Source organism: Protopterus annectens, chromosome 3.part1, assembly GCF_019279795.1.
Source record: "Protopterus annectens isolate FY-2018-M chromosome 3.part1, PAN1.0, whole genome shotgun sequence".
NCBI lineage: Eukaryota > Metazoa > Chordata > Ceratodontiformes > Protopteridae > Protopterus > Protopterus annectens.
The window spans coordinates 1,803,825,002-1,803,848,913 of record NC_056732.1 but is presented as its reverse complement, the minus strand read 5'-3'; the positions used below and the strand labels follow the sequence as shown (position 1 = coordinate 1,803,848,913).

The following is a 23,912-nucleotide window of genomic DNA, read 5'->3' as shown; positions in this document are numbered from 1 at the left end:
TAGCGGGGATGGACAAGATAGTCCAGGGTTTGTTTGTGAGACTAACAAAGGCAGCTATTCTGTGGAGGGCCAAGGGTGGAAGACTGTGTCAATGCCTCAGAATGCTCAATTGAGTTGCTCGCTAGGTAGCAATGTGCAACTGCATTGTGCACAGAGAGGCAGTGGAGCTAAGCAAATATCAAGGGAAAACTGTGTTTCTAAGCATTTGCATCTATACATGGCATCACTACACACTGCAATACTGTGAGCAGCTATGTACAAATGAGGGGCCTAAACATAAGCAAAGTTAAATGATTTTAATGCAAATTAAGCAATGGGAATGCCCAAAAGTGAGCCTTTTTCCAGCAGTCCCCAACTCAGATGGGTCCTGTTCTGCACTCTTCTGCCGCAAGGGTGCAGAAGGGCCTTCTTAATGTAGGATGTCTGGTATTTGTGCTCAAGTAATACCAAATAGCCTAGAGTCAGCAAATCTGAATGTAGCCTATGCTATGAAATACAGAAGTACTAGAAATTCAAAGTGCAGAAAAAAACAGTCACAGCAGTAAAAAACAGCAAAAATGAAGCAGCAATTAAGCCAAATACAGTTCAAAAAAGTGCAATGCAAGCTTAAAATATACTTATTTTTGATGAACACAGTGGATGCCTTGAATTTAGTTCAGATTCACTCCAGATTTCTGGCTAAAATACAGGTGATGTTAAACTATTGCATGTATTAACAGACTCAGGATATGCACTGCACGGCATTGACCGACCACACTGTGTATCAGACATTAACTTACACAGCCCAGGAGGGTTGGCAGAGAACAGTAGGCATCATTTGCACAGGTAGGGTGGAGCACTGAGACAGGTGATAGCAATGTTGTTAGAGGTACTGAGGTTATGGGAGATGCATGTGATAGCCATTTATATGATTAGCAGGCCATGGGGAGTTGGGGATCTCATTGTTCAGACTTGTGGTGGAATTTCCATGTTAGGAACATTGGCCAAGGGTACCATGTAGTCCACCACCATCAGAGCTGGATGTCTACTGCACTGGAGGTAGTGTACCACTGTGGGAGCAAGTATGAAAACCCTGCTGTGGACAACTATATGGGGCCCCAAGAGATGGACAGTGCCCACTACCCTACAGATACCTGCATCTATTAGTTGCATTCAGTAAACCAACTGGAGATTGGGATGGAGTAGAACTGCAGGACTCAGGGCTTTTGTCCTAGTGGGACATCCTTATAGTGGAGCCAGAAGAGCAGCACACATGAGCATAAGAGCACCCACAAGTAGGAGTGGAGGTGGCCATTGTTTGCCTTCTTAATCAGTCTGGCCTATGTCTGTTTACCATGCATCCACACCCCTGCATGGCCACAGTGAGCATTATGGATGTACCAATGAATTCCAGCTGGAGCACCACTGCTCTCACCAGGCATGTTTACTCTGTTTCCTTAGATGTCATTCTGCAGATGGTGCAAGTCATCTTGTAATCCCTGTAGTTGTTGCAATCCCTCCAGCAGACCACCCAGTGCACTCACAATCTCTGCCATGGTGTGTAGCGACTGTCTGTGCCTGGATAACTGAACTTCACATCTTCTGGTTGATGCCAAGGTGGCACTGAGATCAGGAAATGATGTGAAGTCATTACAATGATGCCCATTCAGACATCTCTCTTCTGTGATGGGTGCATTCACATTGTTAGTGCTACAGTTTATGGATGCCATCTATGCTGTTGACTCTTCTGTAGCTTGGAATGACATGGTTAGAATATCTAGCACTAAACAGGTGATGTCAGAGTATCAGTCGCCCATCCACAAGCAGCCCATTTGCCAAGGATATGTATGTGTCATCCAGGGTAATCATTGCTGACAGTGGCACTGTGACATCAGACTGTGCAATGGGCACATTGTAAACATTGTTAGTTACTGATCTGTTGCATTGGACCCTCCATCAGATGAACCTGTGAAGAAGGCATAATAACAACACCTACAGTAGAGTTAGAAAGTACAGTTGTGTAAAATCTTAACAGAACAGTAGATGTCCTTCTCTTCAGTGTTACAGTATTCTTTACATAAAGGATTCCCTGCCAAAGGCAATCCAGTGTCCGGCCACTATACCAAAGTCTTAGGAATTTATTGTTGTCATACATACCTCAGAACTGAAAAGCCCCAGCAGGAACAATTATTCCGAGTAACAAGGAAGAACATGTGCATCCAAGAGGAGAAAAAAATAGAAGAATTCCAGGCCAGGAAGGCAAAAGGAATAGGGTAGAGCAAACATAAAGGAGGAAGAGGGAGGGAACGAATACTGCAGTGGTAAGAGAATAACAACTAATGTTATAGTAAGATTTTTCACAAGTGTACTTTATCCTTCCATATCACCATTTGCAAGGAAGAGAACAAAAGTTCAAGAGGAAACTTGGGAGGAGAAAGGCTCGGAAGGGGCCTGAAGAAACCCATGCAGGATAGCTCTGACAAAGCCAACTCTTGCCCTGGAAATAACATTCAACCTGTAATGAAGGTAGGGACAGAAGTCCAAGTAGCAGCCCAAAGGATGGTATTGGCATCCAATCCTTTGAAAAAAAGCACCAGAAGAAGTAACAGCTCTAGTAGAATGAGACTTTACAGAGGTAGAAAGACATTTACCATGAAGAGAATAAAAAAAATAAATAAATGGCTTTATAGATCCATGAGGATATGGTTTGCTTAGAAACAGCCAAACATTGGGATTTGGGATGAAAGGAAACAAAAAGTTGTGAATGGCTTTAGTCCTATCCAAATATCTGAGCTGCCTATGCAAATCCAAAGTGTGAACAATCTTCTCACTAGCATACTGCAGAGAAGGAAAAAAGGAAAGTAAATTAATAGACTTATTAAGAGACAACACATTAACCACCTTGGGCATAAAAGAAAGATTAGTACAGAAACACCCTATCCCTATGAAAAACTAAGAAAGGAGGAGCAGTCATAAGATCTTGGAGTTCAGTTACTCTCTTAGCTGAAGTAAGAACCAAAAGAGGAACAGTCTTCCAAGTGCAATGTTTCAAGGAAGCTGAAGCTGCAGGCTCAAAAGGAGCCTGAGTCAATTTATCAAGCACAAAATTGAGGTCCCACGAAGGTAGAATAGGCTTCCTGTGGAGGCCTGCTATGAAGGATGCTTTTAAGAAATTGTTTGACCTCAAACCTAGAGGCAAGAGGAGGGATCAAGGGCAGACAAGCAGAAACAGCTGAAAGGTGAGGGTTAACTGAAGAATATGCTAACCCAGCATGAAATTTACACAAATAACAGAGAACCAGATGGATCCCCACTGGAAAGGGATCCTAGTTACAAGAAAGGCACCAGACAGAAAATCTCTTCTATTTGGACAAATATGATTTTCTGGTAGTAGGTTTTCTGGCTTCCTGCAGAACCCTAAAGACATCCTCAGAAAAGAGGTGCTTAAAAGGGATCAAACCCTATCACCTGCAGCATCAGTTGAAGAGTGGATGTATCAGAGACCCCTTGTCTTTTGTGAGAAGGTCCACCCTGTGAGGTAACTTGTGGTGATTGCCCCTGGCTAAGTGAAGAAGGAGGGAACCAAAGCTATTTGGGCCAAAAGGGAGTCACAAGCAACATTTTGTGGGAGTCTTGCTTGATCTTGAGCAGGACCCTCAGAATCAGAGGAAGGGGAGAGTATAGAGAAACATCCTCTTGCAAGAAAGAAAATAGTGCATCCAGCTTCCAGGCCAGAGGGCTTGGGACTCTGGCACAGAAAAGAAGAAGTTGTCTGTTAAAAGGGGAGGCAAAAAAGATCTACCTGTAGAATACCCCCACCAATGGACAATGTCCCCAAACAAATATCTGTGCATCCATTTGTGAGCTTGTATAATGGACCTGCTCAAAGAGTCTGCCACTATATTTTGCACTGTAGGAATGTAGATAGCCTGAAGAGTCACTTGATACTGGACAGCTAGATACCAGACCTGAAAAGCAAGTCTGCAAAGAAGGTAGGACAGCGTCCACAGTTGCTTGTTGATATTCATCACAGTGGTACTGTCTGTGAAGACTTTGAAAGACCCTGGAAGAAAGAGGAAATGAAAACCCTGAAGAACTAGTGATGTGATTTGACCTCTGATGAAGAGGCCAGAGGCCCTGGACCTTGATGGAATCGAAAGAAGATCCCTATCCCCTGCCCAAGGCATCTGAAAAAAATTCCTGAGATGGGACTGGAGGTCAAAAAGGAAGTCCTGGGTTGACAGAAAGCTGATGAACCCACCACTGAAGCTTGAATTTGAGGCATGGAAGGAAAGCAACAAGGAAATTCAGAGGATGACAGTGCTAAGGCCACACTGACTTGAGGAAACACTGCAATTTTCTCATATGGAGTCTGGTTAGAAGCAGCATAGGAATGATGGAGGCCATGTAACCTAGAACTCTGAGAAAATCCCTGGCTGTGACTGAAGGCAGAGGAAGAAGAGATTGAACAAGGGGCTCAGAAAGAGTGCCTTATGTGGAGGTGGGGATACCAGCATGGGAATTATCTGGATCCTGCAACTGAGAAAAACATGATCCTGAGAAGGAACCAGGACTGATTTCTGAAAGTTTATGGTAAACTCCAGGCTTTGAAGCAGACAAATAGTAAACTGGAGGTATTAAAGCAGGACCTTGGGGGACAAAGCCTGAATGAGCAGGTCATCTAAACAAGGAAAAAGCTGAGCCCCTCTCATCCTACAAAACGTAATGACAGGAGCAAGGCATTTGGTGAATACCTTTGGGGCAGTAGAAAGGACAAAAGGTAAAACAGAAAAAATGAAAATGCAATAAAGAAACATAATATAAAAACTTTGTAAAAAGGGGATGAATGGGCATGTGAAGATAGGTATGCTTGAGGTACAGAGATACCAAGAAAGCCTGGGGAAGAAGAAGGAACAGGGTTTGAAGGGGCAGTGTGCAAAAGGAAGAGACCTTTAGAAAGGCATTGAGTTGGGAAAGATCCAGAATGTGTCTCCAGGTACCTTCTTTCCTGGGAGCTAGAAACATCCTAGGAGGCACAACCTGAATGGTGCCCTAAGCTAAAAGATCCTGAAACAGTTTTAGAAAGAAGGGATGCTGCCCCTGAGGAGGTGGAGGGATGCCCAGAAAAGGAGGAAGGGATTTCCACACCATGAAATATCCCTGGTGAATGATGGATAAAACCCAAGAGTCTTGATTGACCCTTAACCAATTGGAAAAGAACAGAGAAAGACACAGGGACAAGGGAACCTTGCCTAAGGAAAGAGGAAGCAAACTGTCAGAACCTGGTTTGTTTTGAAAATGAGGCTTTTGAGAAGTAGTAGTCTGAGTAGAATTAGCAGGTGGAGCATGCTAGAACTCTTTTTACCTTTAGGAAGGGGGGGGGGGCTGTCTGGGATTCAGCTATAGGAGACACAGGAATATGTTTCAGTTCCCGCAGGGCCTTGCCTTTGTAGTGGATGGACTTAAAATGGTCACCAGCAGCAGAACCAAAAAGGTTCTTTTTATCATGAGGAGCATCCAAAATTTTCAGCCTTAACATCATCAGGTAAGGGTTGGAGATTAAGCCAAGGGTAACATCTCAAAACAGAACTAAATGTAGCAGCCCTAGAGGAAGCATCAGCTGCATCCTAACTGCATTTAATAGGGTGGTGAGCCACTTGAGAGGTAGAACCCAGTACAAAAAGGGCCGAGGCCTTCCCATCTCAATCAGGGAGATCAGAGACTGCCTGAGAAGCTTGAGAAAGAACGGCTAAAACATACCTGGTCATAAGAGTCTGGTAATTAATAACCCTAAAAGCCAGGGTGGCAGCAGTATATACCTTTTTGTCTAGATGTTCCATGGCTCTACTGTCTCTCTGAAGGAAGTAGTTTATGTGGATGGCAAAAGTTTAGAAGGTTTGTCAGCAGAGATAGACATTACAGAAGGATCGCCAGATGGACTCACAATCCTCAAGTACTTTGTACAATCTGTCAGGTTTCATTGGGGCTGGAGGTTGTGAATCAGGGGCAACAGTGGCTGCTGAAAAGGTATCTAAGAGGGCAGCCAAGACTGGAGGTACAGCAGAAGGTTTGGGAGATTCCATCTGGAAGAGTTCATAATACCTATTTGGAATATCAGAAACCTGTGAATAGTCCCATTTGAAATATTCAATCATACAAAAATAGTGTCCTCAAAGGAGAGGTCTTCTAAGGGAGAGTCCTGACTAATAAAATCTTCCTCCTCAGATGCATAATCCAAGGGAGAAGAGATCTGAGAAGAATATGCCAAATATTCTTCTCTATAATCCAAATCCTCATCAGAGGACTGCTGCTCCCTGGGCCTCCTCAGAGGAACAGAAGACAAGGGAGGAACAGGTACAACAACTCCTTGACGAGGCTTTAAGGCCATTAAGGCATTAAACAACCCAGGGTAAAATCCTGCCATTCATGTGGGGGATCTTTAACAAAAGGGAAATATGTTTTTTTTGTTTTTTCTTCTGAGAAACATCTGTTTAAAAAACTTTAGGAGGTTGAGACCCTTGCTGATACTCAACCAATGTAGTAGGAATCTCCTCTTGAACTAGAATTTGCAGTAGCCCCCTCGGTCCTTCAGATATAATCAGCCAATGTTCCCTATCAATATCTGGAGTGGACATTAGTGAAGCCTCCATGGACATGTGAGAAGTCAGATCCATGCTGGCCTCCAACAGGGTAAAAGCAGAGGAATCCGATACAACAAATGGACAATCCTCTGGGCTTTCACCAGCCTGAAGAGAGACGTCCTGGGGAGGTGGGACAGCAGCTGTATCAGACCTGAGTTTTTTGGTCTTAACAGATGACTGGTCTTCAGGATAGGAAGACTCTACCATAGCACCTTGTGCCAAAAATGTAAGACACTGGTTTGCTAGGTAAATCAACAAGGAGGAGAAACAACCACTTAGGCTCTTAGGGACAAACACTTGGCAGATAGAACACTGCTGTGGTTGTGAGAAGCACCCAAACAGAAGAGTCACTGCTCATGAAGATCTGTATGAGGAATCTGCCTCCCACATTAATATTTTCCATTTCTGGATGACATGTAAACACAGTAAAATAAAAATAAAAGAAGATGAGAAGAAACCCAACAGGGCACTTATGTTTAATTTTTAAACAAAGCTCAGTAACCAACACAGAAGAAGGAGCATTCAGACTGATGGCAAAGAAGGTCTGAGGTTTGAAGTCCATACGTCACCTTTATGCCCTACCCTTTGTGCGGGGAGCATACATCTGACATATGATGTGTATAAATTCCTAAGATGTTGGTATACTGGCTGGGCATTGGACTGCCATTGACAGCGAATCCTAAAGAAGACTGCAACAGTGATATGGAAAGACATCATATGTGACAGTGGCAGACATACTTGCTCATTTAAATTACTGGAATTGCAAATGAGCACATACATACTTTGTAGTTCAGACTGACATGCTTGTAGGTACAATGTACTTGATCAACAGATGTGCATATGTGTTGTGATGAAAAACCACAAGTCACATATTTGGGTCGATTTATAGCAATACTGAAGCATGCAAGAACTAACCTGGTGCATCCCTTACAGGCAGTTTGGGCAAGTGTCACCAGCCCATTTTCCACATTAAAGCCTCCAGCAGGTGTGAGGGTTCTCCTTCCTGCCCCACATAGGGTATCTGGGTTACTTTGGTGTTCATAGGTTCACAGGCATATACTAGGCTAATGACCACCAGGGCCTTTATAAGTCTAGACATGCAACCCAACCCAACTGTGTCCTGCTGTAACATATACATCTTAACTGGAGGGGGATGTTTGTTAGGATGGGTATGTTAGGAGGTTGCTATAAAGCTATCTGGGGGTATGTTAGTTAGGGAATGTTAATTGACAGCCTTTGTCTATAAGAGACATGGGGGCCAGCCCAGGGATGAATTTACAATTTTCCATCCAATGGTCAAGGTTATGTTTGAATAGTATTAGGGATGGACTTTGCTTTACATGGATGGGGAGTCTATTCAAGAGCATTGGGATCCTTTGAGACACATATCTGTCTCTGTTTTTGTCACAAGCAAATTTGAAATCCCTGGATCTAGTGTTTCTGGTGCTGCTCGTTTTGCAGATTTGCAAAATCTTCATCAGGGCTGGATCTAAGGATGCCTTATATGCCAAGCACAGATTACCTCTCAGCAACCTCTAGGATACTAAATATAAAGACAGAGCTCTAAGCCAATATGTGTAGGACATTATGTTAATACTCTGGACTCTGTTGGTGAGGAACCACTATGGGCATTCCAACTATTGCATATGCCTAGTCAGGTAAATACTGAAGGGGGTACTGTGCTCAGTGATGAGTCTGATAAGAACCAAGGAGAGTGGTGCTATAACTTCCTTGGACCTGGATGCCATACCCTTACTTATAAGTTGAGTGACATATAATGATTTTCTTACTACCTTGGCTATGTGTTGCTCAAAGGCCAGATTAATGTTTACATGTGTTCCCAGATCTCTAAGTACCCAGTCAACTCTTAGGGGTGTCTTATCAATAGAGTAGCTTGGCTGGGTGGACAGCCAGAAATCCAGCAAGTTATATAGGGATTTATGCTTAATTTGGTGAGTTTGTCCACAATACCTGAGTATCTCTTTGGTAAGGTGAATTTTCCAGCGTTTACTACTATCCTGGTCCTATGACAAGAGATGTACATCTGTGGGTGGTATATGCATAACTGTCCTTGCCTCCCCCATGTCTTAGCACTGCTCCCTGCCTTTATTCAGTGGCTACATACATGTCAAATGATGTGATCATACAATCCATATTCTTTGTCATGCTGACAGCAGCAGTGGGTATATTACCACTATCTGTCCACTTACTGTATTGTTCAGATGGCACATGGCTTGGCCTATGCACAGGAACTAATATGTCCCTTGTTGCATTTTTTGTCGTATATCTGTACATGAGTATACAGTGTGACCCCCCCCTCCAGCAGCATGACAGTACCCTCTGCTATCCCTGTCAGAGTGAGCCACCCCCTACAGCAAGACAGTATCCTGTCCTGGCCTTGAGCTATTTTATCTTTCATATACCACCATAAGTGACCTTGCAGCCCTGTGGTCCATTACCAGATGTCTTATGTACTGTCAGCATATCTATATGGCTACAGAAAGCAGTAACCACTTTAGTACTGCTTCTCACTTAGATATTAAAACAGTGTCAGATGCATTATGGTAAACGTGATTCTAATTGTGCTGTAATAAGCCTTGTAGTGCACTGATTATGCTAATGAGGTGTTGTAGAATGATCTCTGTGAATTGTTGCATGACTGTTATCGGCCAGCACTACCATGGTTGACTGACCATGCACCTGGTATACTCCTGCAGAGACATTGAGAAAATCCTGACCACACTAGTGATACTTCACATTGCACAACTATGCCGCTCAGGATACATATTATGTGGTGTATACTAAGTGAAGCCATGTGCAAATAGCTACTGATTTCCTTCTTATTCAGACCAGCAGAGTAGACAACGGTGGATGCTTTTCCTCTGAGAGAGGTCTGCAAGGATACCCTAGGTCATCTAGTGGCAGCAGGAGTGACTGGTCTCAGTTGAGGTGAGTTGGCAACCAGACACCCACAATGGTAACCTGAGACATCACTTTGTATGTCTGATAAAATTGTATGGCCAACCTGCCCTCACCATCAGGCTGTCTGAGGTGTAGCCCACCCTTGATGTTTGCCATGGAGGTGACTCACATTTTGGTGTGTTTGGATCAGTCAAAGAGTTCATCCATACCTTTCCCTATGCCTCATCATGGCAATGTTCAACAAACACACTGCCTTAGTGTCATATGGGCAGTAGTGCCGTGCTACCCTATCTCTGGCAGTCAGCCAAAGCTCAAAGTTTCTTCCCCTGCCTCTCTGTGGGTGCAACTGATCAGTCATCTGAGGATACAGGGGCTACCTTTCTGACCCACAGACAGGACCCTTTAAATTTTCTAGTGCAACAGTAAGAGAAGGATCTCTGAGAAAGCTGCTCCTTTCTCTGAATATTTTAGCTACTGAGCTCAGATAAGAAACCATCTGGGCTTTTTATTTCCTCCCTCTACTTTTTCTATCAGTACTTGAATAGTGCATTCTGCTGCTTTGATCTTTTTTCCTGATTAGAATTTTTCCATATGCTTCTGTTTTTACTTTGACTAGCATGGTAAGACCAATTGATTAAAAGCTTCATTTTGAAGTTTTGACAGGAAAAGTTGCTGATTTTGCAGTTGTTTTTACCTGTGGGGTTATGATTATTTGATGTTACTGAGTGAGATTACAGCATTTTACATCATTTATTTAATTTAAATTGTAAGTTTGGTGCCATGTTGTAAGCTAAACATTTCTGAAAGGAATTTTTCATTAGTTTATGATTTATTTCATCTCTAATTATGTTTTAGCCTGTATCCATTCATTTTTAACTGAAACTAGCCTTTTTCTTTTACAATATTAGGTGACTTTTGTGCATGTATTTTGTCAGTGGAACTGTGTTAGTGAAACCGTTATTTTATTCAGTGCAGTCTTTAGGAAAAAAAAAACTTAGCAGAAATAGACTTCAGATTTCTTTTGGCACTGTTTTGTATGTTAATAATTTCTGACAGGAATTTTTCATCAGTTTATGATTTATTTCTTGTCTAATATGGTGAAACTATCCTTTTTTTTTTTTTTTTTTTTTTTTACAAAATCAGGAGACTTTTGTGCATGTATTTTGTGCTTTGAACTGTTACTGAAAATGCTGTCATTTTCTCAGTGCAGTGTTCAGAATAGTATCCCTACAGAAATAGTCTTTAGATTGCTATTTAGAGGGAGAGTAGTGGGATTTGTCAGTCCTTTTACTGGGCTAACCATTCAAATATACAGTATTTGGTATTGAGCTGGCTAGTTTCTTGTCCCCTGACTTGATGGAATCAGATATGGTACCCCGCACCACCATCACTGTCTACCCCTTGTGCACCTAAAAAAACCTAGAAATAAGTCAAGAAATGTCTCAGCCTATGGCTTGTGACTCTGAAGTAGCCTTAAGCAGGCTATTGGGCCACTTCCCTTCTTTTGCCTCTAGGTCCCCTGGTATTGTAGAAGTACCATAACTCTGATTGACATGATGATCAGACATGTCCTCCAGGGCTGTACCATTGCCTGGATCAGATATGGGAGAACCAAACTCTTTAGGTGCAGGGAAAGTCAGGGGTACAGAATCTGTTGATACGCTTCTCCCCAGGGAAACTACTTGTGTAATGCATACAGAGAAGAGATAGAAGACCCACCACATCACAGGGCAGCAGTCTCTGACTGAAATTTTCCCTAATTTGGTGGCTATGGCTAGATTCATTACTCAGGCAGTTGATTAAGGGGTGCAAATACTAATTATTGGTAATGCTGGTGCTCACACCCCATTCAGCTACTGAGGGATCCTGATTTTGAAAGGAATTCAGAATCTGACATTTCAGAAGTGTTAGTCTGATCGGTCCTCTTAGGAAGAATAGGTGTAGAAGTCCAGCACCAGAGGGAGGTTGGCATAATGGTTAAGATATTTTTCTTACAGATACAAGGTGCAGGGTTTGATTCTCACATGGGTTAATTGACTAGGCTTAAAATGGCCCACAAGGGCAGCTAGCCTATTACTAATCTATGGACCTATGTTTTCTTTTTCCTAAATGCTGGCTATATTTAGGGATTTACTCAATTCGGAGCAATCTTTGGCTTCTCCTAAGGTCAGCTGGGTATATGATCTTCTGGAGAATGAGACCCCGGATGTGAGAACCTTCCTTCTGTTAATCCCAGCACTGGAGGAGGTTTTTAAGTTAATTCCAGCACTGGAAGAGGTTTTTAAGAAAGCTTGTGATTTTTCTCCATTAAATTAATTGTTGCCTAAAGAAATTCAGGGTGTGTTAACCATGTCCAGTCTCCAAGCCCTCTTGCCTGATAACCTTACTGCTGTGTCTCCAGTGACATCTTCCAACAAAAAGTCTGTCTTCTTCAAATCTTCTCCCTTCAGATAAGTTAGGCAAGTGTCTAGAGTCATAGGGAAATAAACTGGCACAGTGCAGCATAGTAGTCTTTAAGGTATTTAACTACCAGTGCTTTATGTGGAAGTTTGTGTTGACCTACATGTATAGTTTAGTCAAGTTTGCTGCAGTGTTACCTGCTGAGCAAAAAAGTCAAAGATGCTGTTTCCAATGTTTTTCAAGTGTCTGAGCATGTTTTAAAAATGATAATGTTTCTATAAATGCAGCAATGCCTGTTGTGATAAGGAGGTATGCTTAGTTGCACAGTCAAAACATTTCTGATGAGTTAAAATATGAAATTATGAATGCATCACTTGATTTTGAGTTTGTGTTTGCTACAGCATGTAATCAGATTCTTAAACACTGGGATGACAGAAGTAAACTGATGTAAGAGGTGCCTAAGATGTTCTATATTCCCAATGTTCCCTCCATTAACCAAGATAATTTTCAGTGACCCAATAAACAGAAGTCCTAGCCGAAGAAAATCTAAGGTACTAAAAGGAAATGGCAAGAAAAGAATTCCACCAAACCTAACAAAAGGTGTTCTCCAGCCCCCCTCCCACCAAAAAAACACCTTTAAACCTATGACTATGCCAAAGTGCTGCATCCACCATTGCCAAGTACTCCCTAACAGTGACCCATCTCAAAAGTTAGATCTCAATAAGGAGGCCAGGCCATCAGTAGTTTTCAACAAATATGTACTCAACAGTGTTAGTAGAGGTTACAGGTGGCAGTGAAAGGAAATTCTGCTGCATTTCAGAGGGGTCTCCCCTGAGATGGGAAGTCTATTCCATAGCATGTGCAGTCTCTGAGGTATGAACCTGTCCTTCCAGCACGTTCTGTTGATTGTGGTAATGAGGTTGAGGTCTCTGGAGTGTGTGGTGTGGAGGGATTGGGATTTCTTTAGATGTAGCATTTCTAACAGAGCTAGGTCAGATATGGCTTTGTAAGTCAAGCAGAAATCGCCTCTAATAGGCGATATGAGACAGAGAATAGTTGGAGTTTTTTAAATCTGTCCATATAGGACAAGTGTCTAAGGCCTAGGATGTTCATTGTGAGGTACTTTTGTGGCCTCTCCAGTTATTGCAGGTGTCTAGTGAGGTAAATGCCAAATTGGGCATTGTACTCCATGATTGACCTAATGAGGGAAGAGTAGAAGGAGACAATGACCTCTTTCTTCCTGGATGCAAAACCCTTAGTAATGAGATGTGCCACATAGAAGGACTTTCTGACCACAGTGGCAATGTGGTGGTCAAAAGAGAGGTTGCTTTCAACTTGTGTTCCCAGATCTCTTATAACACCTTCTGTATTCAGTGGACTACCATTGATGTGGTAATTCATGGGAACCAGGTTTTTCCCAAAGGGGATGATGACACATTTTTGGCATTGAGCTTAAGAACATGATTCTGACACCAGTCATTGGTCTCAGTGAGGCCTTTCTGTAGGATGTCAAGATCACTTGGGGAGTTAATAATAGCTCCCAACTTGCAATCGTCTGTGAACTTTGTCAGCTAGAGTCCCATTGTGTTGGCCTGGACTTCAGAGAAGTAGATACCAAACAGGAGAGGACCCAGGACCGAACCCTGTGGGACTCCACTCATGACTGGTCAGCAGTCTGACTGGGAGTCAGCTACTTTCACACTGTGGGTTCTATCTGTGAGCCAGTTTGCAACCCACCTAGTGATATAGTGGTTGATGCCTAGCTTAGTGAGTTTTTCTATGATTCCTGAGTGGGGAATGGTATCAAAGGCCATGGCCAGATCAAGGTAGGCTATATGAACCACCTTGCCTTCACCCACAGATCTGGTGACTGACTCAAAGAAGTCAACCAGGTTGAGCAGGCATGATCTACCCTTCACAAAACCAAACTGCGTGGGATCCAGAGTTTGGAGATTCCCATTATCCTTGTTTATTAGGTCCATGATTATGCATTCCATAGCTCTGTATATCAGACTCATCAGGCTAATGGGGTGATAGTTCCCAGGGTCTGTAGTCACTTCTTCTTTGTGGAGAGGTATGGCTGTAGCAGTGCACCATTTGGGAGAGACAAAGCCTGAGGTGAGGCTGTGATTGAACAGAGCACACAGGTGAGCTGCCAGTTCACTCTGTAGTTCATGTAGAAAACAGCCAGGGATATTGTTAGATCCCATAGAAGCTATATTCTTGGCCTTGGATAGTGCTGTTTTAACCTGTGCAGCAGTAATACTGGGTGCCTGGTCCTTTGGGGGGAGAGAATCTGTCGGTTAGTCTATTGGCAATATCTGTTGGCTCAGTATAGAAGGCACCATTGTGCAGTAACTCAGAGCAAATCTGGGTATTGCCATGGAGATTCTTCGCATAACTACTGAAGGCCTTAGGGGATTTGATGAGGGATCTCAACTTTTTGTTGAGGGTGATAAGGGAGTTTTTCCAGTTTTGAGACTTCACCTTATTCCGCATCAGTTTCCTCCTTCTGTTGTAGAGTTTGTTTATGGCAGGGGACCACCAGACTGGATTCCTTTTTTTGGAGGAGAGCATCTTGGTTCTATTGTGTATGGCAAGATCCATGCATTTGTGTACATGTTTGTACAGTGCATTTGTGTATAATTCGGCGGTCATGCGACTATTCTCCATTTGCATGGGTGCTGTGAAATTAGCCACCTCTGTTTTTAGGAGCCCAGAGTTAGCATTGGAGAAGTTTTCATGGTGGTTACCCTTGTGGGGGTGGGGGTGGGGGGGGGTGTTAGGGATGTGGATTTCCAAGGTGATTAGTTTGTGGTCAGATCTAACCAGGGAGGAGTTGAATACTGGTGTAGTCAGCTATGTTACTAATGACCAGGTCAAGGATGTTGCTACCTCTAGTGGGGGTAAGAACAAGCTGGTCCAGGGCATTGGAACTAATAAATTCCAGGAAACGTTGGGCAAGTGTATTGGTACATGAGTAGTTTTCCCAGATAATTGAGGGGTAGTTGAAGTCACCCAGTATTAGAGTGTTATGTTGGACCTTAATATTCTCCAGGGTGCTTAAGAATGTGGAGTGTGAGTCTTGGGACATGGTTTAGGACCTATAGCAGACTATGACCTGAATAGCTGTCTTACCCAATGTTAGCTGCACCCGAAGTATCTCTGATGCGTTATGTTGTCTACCAGTCTGGAGGTGTGCACATCCTTTATGATTATGAAAACACCGCTGCCTTTGGAGCTTCAGTTCAAGTGCAGGAGTGCTTTCTGCTGCTTTGAACCAGGTCTCTGTTGCAGCACAAATGTTGATGTTCTCCATTTTAAGGAGTGCTTAGAGCAAGTGAATTTTGAGATTTAGACTTCTAGCATTGAGCAGCATGACCCTCAGATTGCATTTGTTTGTAGCTGTTATGGTTGTAATTTGGTCTTTGGAACACAACCTAAAAAAGGCACTATAGGGGTGGCAAGAGCCTTGGCCAGTATCCAGAAGCCCAGGGGTGACAGATGCAGGCCATCTCTGGCAAAGCATCGAGGTCTGTCAATCATGTCATCCCAGGCAGACAGATACTGGATCCTCTTAGAGTGACACCAGAAACTTAGCCAATTGTTGAAATCAATTATTTTCTGCTTATACTGTTATAACATTCTGGGTGATGGTAGGATCCTGTTCAGAGCAAGGGTCATACCCACCTGGGTTACATAATCCAAGAGCTCCTTCATGTCACTTTTCATGTAGTCCAGCGAGGTATGTCTTAAGTCATTCACACCCACATGTACAATGACAGAGTCATATTTGTACCTGTTGTTGAGGGACCTGAGTGTGTGTATTATGTGGCAGATCCTGGCACCTGACAGGCAGCTGACTGTTACTTTCTCTTTATTTAACCTAGTGAGTGGGACATCAGTGTGCCTCACTATCGAGTCACCTATGACTAGTGTGTTGGTCATGCTGTTTTGCTTTAGGGGCTTTGGTTGAGTGGCACATTGTTTAGGAGAGCTATGTGTCTCATGATTAGTGTTGTGTTGTGGTGGTTGAGTGCGTTTCTGCCTTGGAGGTCTCTTCTTTGGGTAGATTTTTATTGAGAGCCTCCGCGAAGGTGGGTGTGGGGTTTGTGTTTTTATGTGAAGGCAGTGCTGGTGTGTGCTCTGGAGGGCTATGTATTCCATGTGGTGTGGTGCAAGTGTTGACCAGCTATTCCAGTCTTGGCTGGAGAGTGCATGGCTTCCAATTTGGATATATAAGTGCATCTCTGGCAAGGCTGAGTGTTGGGAGGTAAGAGGAGAGGGTTATTGGTGTACATGAGGCAGTTGTTACATTGCCTCAGGATGCCCAAGTTCACCAGGTTAATAGGAGAAAGCACAGGGAACTGTACTTTAGACATGCCTGGAGGAGTGGGCATTAATAATAAATACTGGAGCTGTTTCCTTGTAGAATGTTTAGTGCTGGTAGCTCTTTTGTGTGCTACAATAATTGCTACAAGAAGTCTGGTAAAGTGCTAGAGTAATAAGCTAGTAAAAGTGCAGGATAGGAGAGAACTAGCAAAGCTAAGGAAAAATTGAAGACCAGACTTTGGTACTACTCAGAAGCTTACAAAAAGTCCTGGATACAGCAAATCTGTATCTGGACTAGACTAGTTACAGGAAAGGCGGAAAAAGGGCAAATGCAGGCTTTTAGACCCGAAAGTTGAAAGAGATGGAAAAACTGCCCAAACGGCCAATATACTAAAATTTCTGGGCCAGAAACCACTTCTCTTGTGGTAGATAGACTACCTAGTGCTTACCACTCCCACTGACAAGCTAGAAAGCTTCCCTCTGATGCAGAAAGGCTTGGGGGGCTCAGCAAGAATGGTATCTGAGTTGCAAGCTGTTATGGTGTGTCAACCATATCTCATTTTCCACAGAGAGATTTATTTATGAAATAATCCTACTTTTATGCCTAAATTGGTATCTAAGTGAGTTTACTGTAAGCCAAACTATCCATCTCCCCATTTTCACTCCAGAACCTAAAAATGAGGAAGAAAGGATAGTCCATACCTTGGATGTCCATAGACAACTCTGGTACTATTTTAACATAACTAAATCTTAAAAGATCTTTGGTTCAATTGTTAATTTCTTGTGAAGGTCAGAAGAATGGGTAACATGTGCCAAAACAGATTTTTTCCAAATGATTGTCTACAGACAGGGTCAAGGCCCACTCTACCAGGGCCTTGGATTAATCTATGGCTTTTTGAAAGACTTGGATTCTAGAAGTGATTTTAGAAGCAGCAACTTGGCACTGTCTACATACTTTTTCAGTGCACTATAAGCTTGATTCCTTTTGTAGGTCTAGATCTGGCTTTGCAGGGACCATTCACCAGGGGCTCTTGGACCCTTCTCCTTCCACTTCTCAAATGTAGTAACCTAGAATAATCTACCATATAGCTAAGACTACTGCAGCAGTGATCAACATGATGCACATAGTACAGTTGTGCAGGTAAACATACCATAACAGTAACTGTTGGAATGGTCACTGCTGCAGTAGCTGCTCCCTCCCGCCACTCCTCTTGTTGTTTGGTGTGTTGTTATGCCAGGGTGTGAATTCATATTATTTAGTTGTTCCTTTTATTTTGTTCTTTCAGGGTTCAGCCTCCCTCTCAAGGGCTTGGTGCCCTAACCTGTCTTTTTAATTAACTTTTCTTGAGCTGATGGTTTCGGTGCTTGGAAGGTGCCCTGAAGCTCTGGAAGTTGGCTGGCTGTTATATACTTGACAGGATATAACCCATGCAGCCATAGCACAGCAGTGATCATTTGGACATATGCTGTTATGGTAAATTTACTTACACAACTGTACATTCTCAGATGAATTGCTGTAAAGATTTCTTGGTGGCTGAAGCTGTGCTACATTTAATGTCAAACAAGTAAATTTTCTTTCCTTCCTGCCTATCTTTGGCCAGTCTAAATCATTCTGATACCACATACTACCAAGTGTCCGTAACATTTAGGTTTAACAATTCGCCAAAATTGGAGATGAGCATAAAGTGATTTTCTGCCATCTTTTCAACTTATTTTTCAGAATACACAGTACTAGAGCACAGGAAAAATAGCTTAAATTATGGCATTAACATAGAAAAGTCATTAAACTGCTAAAGTGACCTACCATATGTTACGGTACTATCGAGGACTGGTATGTATTGAGGGGCTGACATTGAGAAAGGATGAAAGAGCATATGTGAGAAATGAAAGTTGAATGATACTGCCAGTCAATTTTTACTGACAGGATAATAGAACAAGTTAGCTCATGTCTGAATCACAGTTCTCAGCAAATTTACCAAAAACATATGAATTTACCATAGTGATGCTGTGATGCCAAAGGAGCAGAGGTTCAGGGAGTTTAGCCATCTACATTGGGGGAACACTAGGTTTACTTCTGGTAGAGCTCAGCACATTACTGCTGAAGCCTTTCAAAGACCAGCCCAGAGAACACCTTTAAAATAAATGTTCCTGCTCCACCCCTAATTTGACTACCGTATATATAATATACACTAGTTCATATACAACCTTCTCTCCTCCTCTCCCCCCCTACTCTCTGTAACCATAGATTGCTTGCAAGGTACATCTAACCTACCTTCCTCAGTGCTTGCATCCTTCACTTGTATTTTACTCCATAGCTGTTAACCACATGCACTAAGATGACTCTTATTTCTCTTGCTACTTGCAGACATTTGTTATCTGGTACCAAGAAAACTGCCATTACTGAGGCATATCCTAATAGTTCGTTCTCATGTAATTACAAGGGTTTAACATTTTTGCAATTTTGTTACTGTTTCAATCCAACTTCATATATTTACTTTGTCAGACTTTTTGAATAATGAACCAATATTACTATAACATTGTTTCCTGTATCAATCTATTCATACACGTTCAATCTGGAAATTTATATAAATGCCTCTATCACTGTTAGTTTACATGCTCAGCATGCATGTCATAAAACTCACTGTTAATGATGTTTGCATTATATTGTCTGTCTGCTTCAAAGCTTTTCTCTCCGGACCTCTAGTGAAAGGGGCAACATTGTCTTACCCAGCCGGACCAACCTGGTAAACAAATGCCAGGCAATAAATAAATAAATAGTCAAATGTAGTTTTGGTGTTCCTGTGACTTTAACAGGTCTGTCTACCTATACTGTGATGTTCCCAGACTGTATATATTTGCATGCTATTGTATTATGTTTCATGGCACAGATGACAAATATCTTTCTGCTGCTTGAGAACAACTAAAACACAGGAACTTCACAATATACATACACAGATATCTTTGAGAACAAGAAAAAGTGATGGCATATATACCAACAGGTAGAGCCTGAGTGGTGTAACAGGGAGAAGTGCAGCATCATGGGAGCAAACTGCAACAACTGGATTTAGATGTTCTTTGATTTATTTATATGCTTCAAAGCAGCGGTAATGCTTGTATTGCTAAAAGAGTGGTTTATACATCCTTTGTGTTTTTTTATAGGTTACAGAATTTCATAATAAGATTGAACGTTTCATAGAGTCTTCTGTGAATAGTTCCCAAAATGGAAAAGGTGGGGAATACTGGCCCATGGTGAAGAAAGTTCAGCTGCATGTTCCCAGAGCTGATGTTCTGAGGAGTGGAACTGTACTGGTTGATCTGCCTGGAGTAAATGATTCCAATCCTGCTAGAGATAGTGTGGCCAAAGAGGTAAGCATGTCTTCTTGTAACAAGAAGCTTTTCTGATTCGCATAATGGATGCTGTAAATCCCTTCCTTCAGACTGGGCAGGTCACTACTATACTGCAGTCGCATGCTCTATGCTGTCTTTTATCCCAATTAATTTTGGTTTTGTAAAATCATTTCTACTGCTGCTCAAGTTCTTTGATTTGATTCTCACATTGAGTGCCTTCTTCACGGGTTGCATGTTCTCCTTCATTTTATATGGTTTGCATCAGGGTCTCTGATTTCATCGAGCTTCCAAAGACATGTTGGCAAATGTATTGGTGGTGCTAAATTTATGTGGGTAAGTGTGTGTGTGTGTGTGTGTGTGTGCGTGTGTGTGCGTGTGTGTGCGTGTGTGTATTCGTGCGTGTGTGTGTGTGTGTGTGTGTGTGTGTGTCTGCACGCAGCACCAATATATGGCTTTAGGTTTCTAGCATCCAGGTGTATTACTTCTTTATTAATTGTACTGCACTTTTTATGAATGGTGTAAAAATCAACTTGGAAGGCAGGACATGGTCAGTAATTAAGAATAATGTATATGGGTATCGTATTGCCTTTTTTCAGGTAAGTTGCTTTATCTAGAACTCAGAAAAGAATACTCTTTTACTGTTGAGAGATTCTTTTATGATCTTTCTGAGTTCTGTTTCTATTATGAAGATTATGATGTTGTTTTACTTATTTCTGCAGGCTCTAATTATTGAAAACACTGTGCTCCAAGTCAGTATGAAAATTGTAATGTTGGGAGATAGAGCCTATTGCTGTTTCAAAAATAGTGATGTTGGCAGAAACACTTCAGGAACCACTCTGGACTGTACTGTTAAGCCATAAGGGACATAATGGAGAGGAGGAGAAAGATGTTGGAAAATCTTGCTGGCTGTGAGTTGCATTTAGGGAAGTCTGAGGAAATTGAAAACTTTGGGTGACCTTTGTCTTCTATTGCTCAATATAAATTATTAATATTACTTTATATTGAAGTCTTATAGGTATTTTCAACATCAGTGCAAGTCATGTATGATGTTCAGCAGCAATTTATTATGAAGATCATATATGACAGTCATCATGAATCACTGCTTGCAGTAACCCAAGTTGTTTGGGTTATATCGTGCCAGTGATATAACAGATGGTCATTCTTTCAAACACTTTGGCTCCTTGCTTACATGTGCCCAGGCTGCTGTTAACTCAAGCTCCTAAGGTAGAAAGCATCAGCCTGGGCTCCAGAATATTTAATACTATCCTGCTGCCCTTGTGAGTGCTCATCCTGGGCTTCAGTGGATTGACAGTCAGCTGTAGTCTTCTATTGCTGAGCAGATAGTTTCTTTATGGGGATGACCTTCCACATATTTTTGATTTTTGTAGTAAATTTATCTGGTCTCTTTAAGAATACTGGCATTTTGGCATTATTTACTATTTTAACACAACTATCACGTGACAGTTATCTGGCAGTCAATTCTTAATTTTTACTGTATATGCTTATTTGCAGTAATTTTGGGGGGAACTATACTGATTTATTTAAGTAAATTGTGTTTTTACTGGTACTTCTGTCTTTGGGGAGAAGTGTTTATGTTAATTGTGCTTCTGAACACTTCTGTGACAACTTACCTATTTACTGACTCTTTCCAGCAGAGCTAATTGGGAGAGCGGTTTCAGTCTCAGCAGAGCTATGGAACAACCTTCTGGTCCCATGGTTCTGCCTTCTATTGCATCAAAGAAAGAGAAAATGCAAAGGAGCCCTTGCCAACACAGCTGACTCAGCTGATGTCTCAGCTGCTGGTGGATGACTCTGCAATAGAAGTTACTGGCTCCTCTCATCATTTACTTTTTTATTTTGTGCCTTATGATGTAGTTCCTTCAGTCACCATGGACCTATGCTTAGCCAGGTCCTCTGCAGTTGTTCAGGTATCCGTACTGAGTGTGGAGAAAACACTTTCTTCAGTAGTGGGAGATTTGGGAGGGAGTGTATCTCTACATAGTTGTGTGAAGGGACCTGTACCCTAGCAGGAGGTATCGTCCTGAGTTAGTTCCCTTCTAGGGATGTCTCTAGGAAAAAAAAGAGATGAAACATTTATCTTCACCTGACACTTTCTCCATTGATAAGGGAGAGTGTATTACTTTGGCTAAAGGTTTATTGCAGGGTATAAAAAGATAATTAAAATGACTTTCATTTTTGTAGAAGAAAAGTCAATTTCCTCAACTTTTGATGATTCATAGTCAGATGGACAAAAGAGGGATCATATCCCAGAGTCTGTTTCCTCCTATGGAAGAGTTTTCCTTTTCTGAATCTGTCTACAGAATAACCAGTATGTTTCAATGAGAGCAATTTAAAAGTTATTTATCCTTTATTTACCAGGTTAGTCCCACTAGACTAGTAGTCTCTTTTCAGGGGAGACCTGTAATGGCATTTGTACTACTAGGGGACATTTTAGCCAGAGCATCTGGAAACTTCTATACTCTTTTCAGTAAGTGCCATCTACTTGAGTTGCCTCCAACTCAAGCAGATGGGTCTTCAGTTTAATATCTCATCCTAAGGAAGACACACTCAGGACTGCAGCACCTCCCTTATTCTGCACTGCATTGTCAGCACTCGATCTACCTGGTGTGGGAATAGAACCAATAGCTTTCTGCACCAAAGCTGATTGTACTACCTGTTGTACCACTGACACTGTTAATTCTCTCGCCTTTGAAATGATATTGCATGTTACAAGTGGATGTACCACAGCCTACCTCCTCTTTTGTCTTTCTTGGAGGATGTTTTTGATATTGCCTGTAATATGCTTGACAGACAACCTGCAACCCCTAAAAAGAGAAATAGACTTTATAAAGTTGCTGAATTTTACAAGTATTTGTTTTTTCATCCTGAGTCTGACCATGCAGCTATTTCTATGTTTAGTCCACCTGCATCAAAGAATTTGGTAAGTGCTAATCCATCACCATCTGGTAAAAATGAAAAAGATTTTGACAGGTTAGTGAAGAAAATTTATTCTTCTGTCACTTTAACCTTCAGAATTCTGAATTATCAGGCCCACATGTTAAACTATTGGTTGGCTTGTTTTGACAATATGAGGAACATCTCTGGCTGTTTTTCTGATTCAGAAAGAAGTCCTCTTTGAATTATGTTATTGCTTCTGTATCTTTGCTAACTAAGCATTCTTTAAAGTGTGCATATGATTTTGCTAACTCTGTGCCCAGGAGCAGCTTCTGCAATGAGGTGTTTTGCTTGGTACGCAATCAAGAGTTTTCTGAAGATGTAAAATATGAAATTTAAAATTCTGCTTTGGATAAGAAAGTTTTGTTTGGTCCTTCTGCTACCCGGGTTCTCAAAGAATTTGATGAAAGGGGAAATTGATACAAGGTGTTACAAAGATTTTTCAACCCTTCATCACAAAGTCTGCTAAATCCTCAGATTCTTTTACAAAAGGTAAAACAAGCAGACTCAACAAAATTGTGTCAAGCAGAACTTTAAGAAAAGGCCCAAGAAAGTTTAAGAAAAAAGAAAGATAGAAACTTTCACTTCCTTAAGTCTGTCTCAGGGTTTGGTTCTCCACCTGTCCCTTTAGCATCAGAGTGTTTCAGACAAATGGGTTCTGAAAGTGAGGGTTGCAGATGACATTAGGAAAGCCTGCTTTCTTTTCTAGGAACCCTTCCCCATCCTCCAAATCAGACTTCCTTATTTCCTCCAGTCATCAATCAAATGCATTCTTTAGTAATCATCAAACCAATGCCCATAGATAAGTGGAGAAAAGTTTTTTATTGAACAATTGTTGTAAGAAGTATCCCTCTTAAGACCAGTTCTTGGCCAATCTTTTCTCAACATGTTTGTGAAAGTACCAAAGTTAAAAATGTTGATATTACAAAGTCTGTTATCTCTCATTCCTCATTTCAGTTTTATGATAACACTAGATTTGAAAGACGATTATCTTCACATTCCTACCACCACCTGTTTCAGACTTTTTCTAAGGTTTTCTGTGTCTGGCTTACATTATTAATTTTCTTCATTACTCTTTGGGTTATCTACTGTTCCAAGGGTGTTCATAGCATCATAGGATCATAAAATCATAGGAGGTTGCTAAGCTAATGGCCCAGGGCCCTTGCAAGCCTAGCCAAGTTTAACCCGTGTTTTCAATGGTGTCTGGTTCAGTCAGACACTAAAATCAGCACCTACTGCCCCTGTCCAAGAGGACATCCAAGTGTTCACAAAGCGCCTTACTTTTGTAATAGTCCATTGCAGGCTGTATGGCATTCACATCTTTCCTTACTTAAG

At 41.8% G+C, this 23,912-nt stretch overlaps 1 protein-coding gene across 1 annotated transcript in view; it reads left to right on the top strand.

The window, feature by feature from the left end:
* The window catches only part of LOC122797873, a 798,176-nt gene extending 775,260 nt beyond the window's left edge, over positions 1-22,916 (top strand). Inside the window, exons 4-6 of the mRNA XM_044066395.1 lie at positions 19,434-19,640; positions 22,513-22,613; positions 22,745-22,916. Of these exons, the coding sequence (XP_043922330.1) occupies positions 19,434-19,640; positions 22,513-22,613; positions 22,745-22,916 (480 nt within the window). The remainder of the gene's footprint in view (positions 1-19,433; positions 19,641-22,512; positions 22,614-22,744) is intronic.
* Positions 22,917-23,912: the final 996 nt, after the last annotated feature.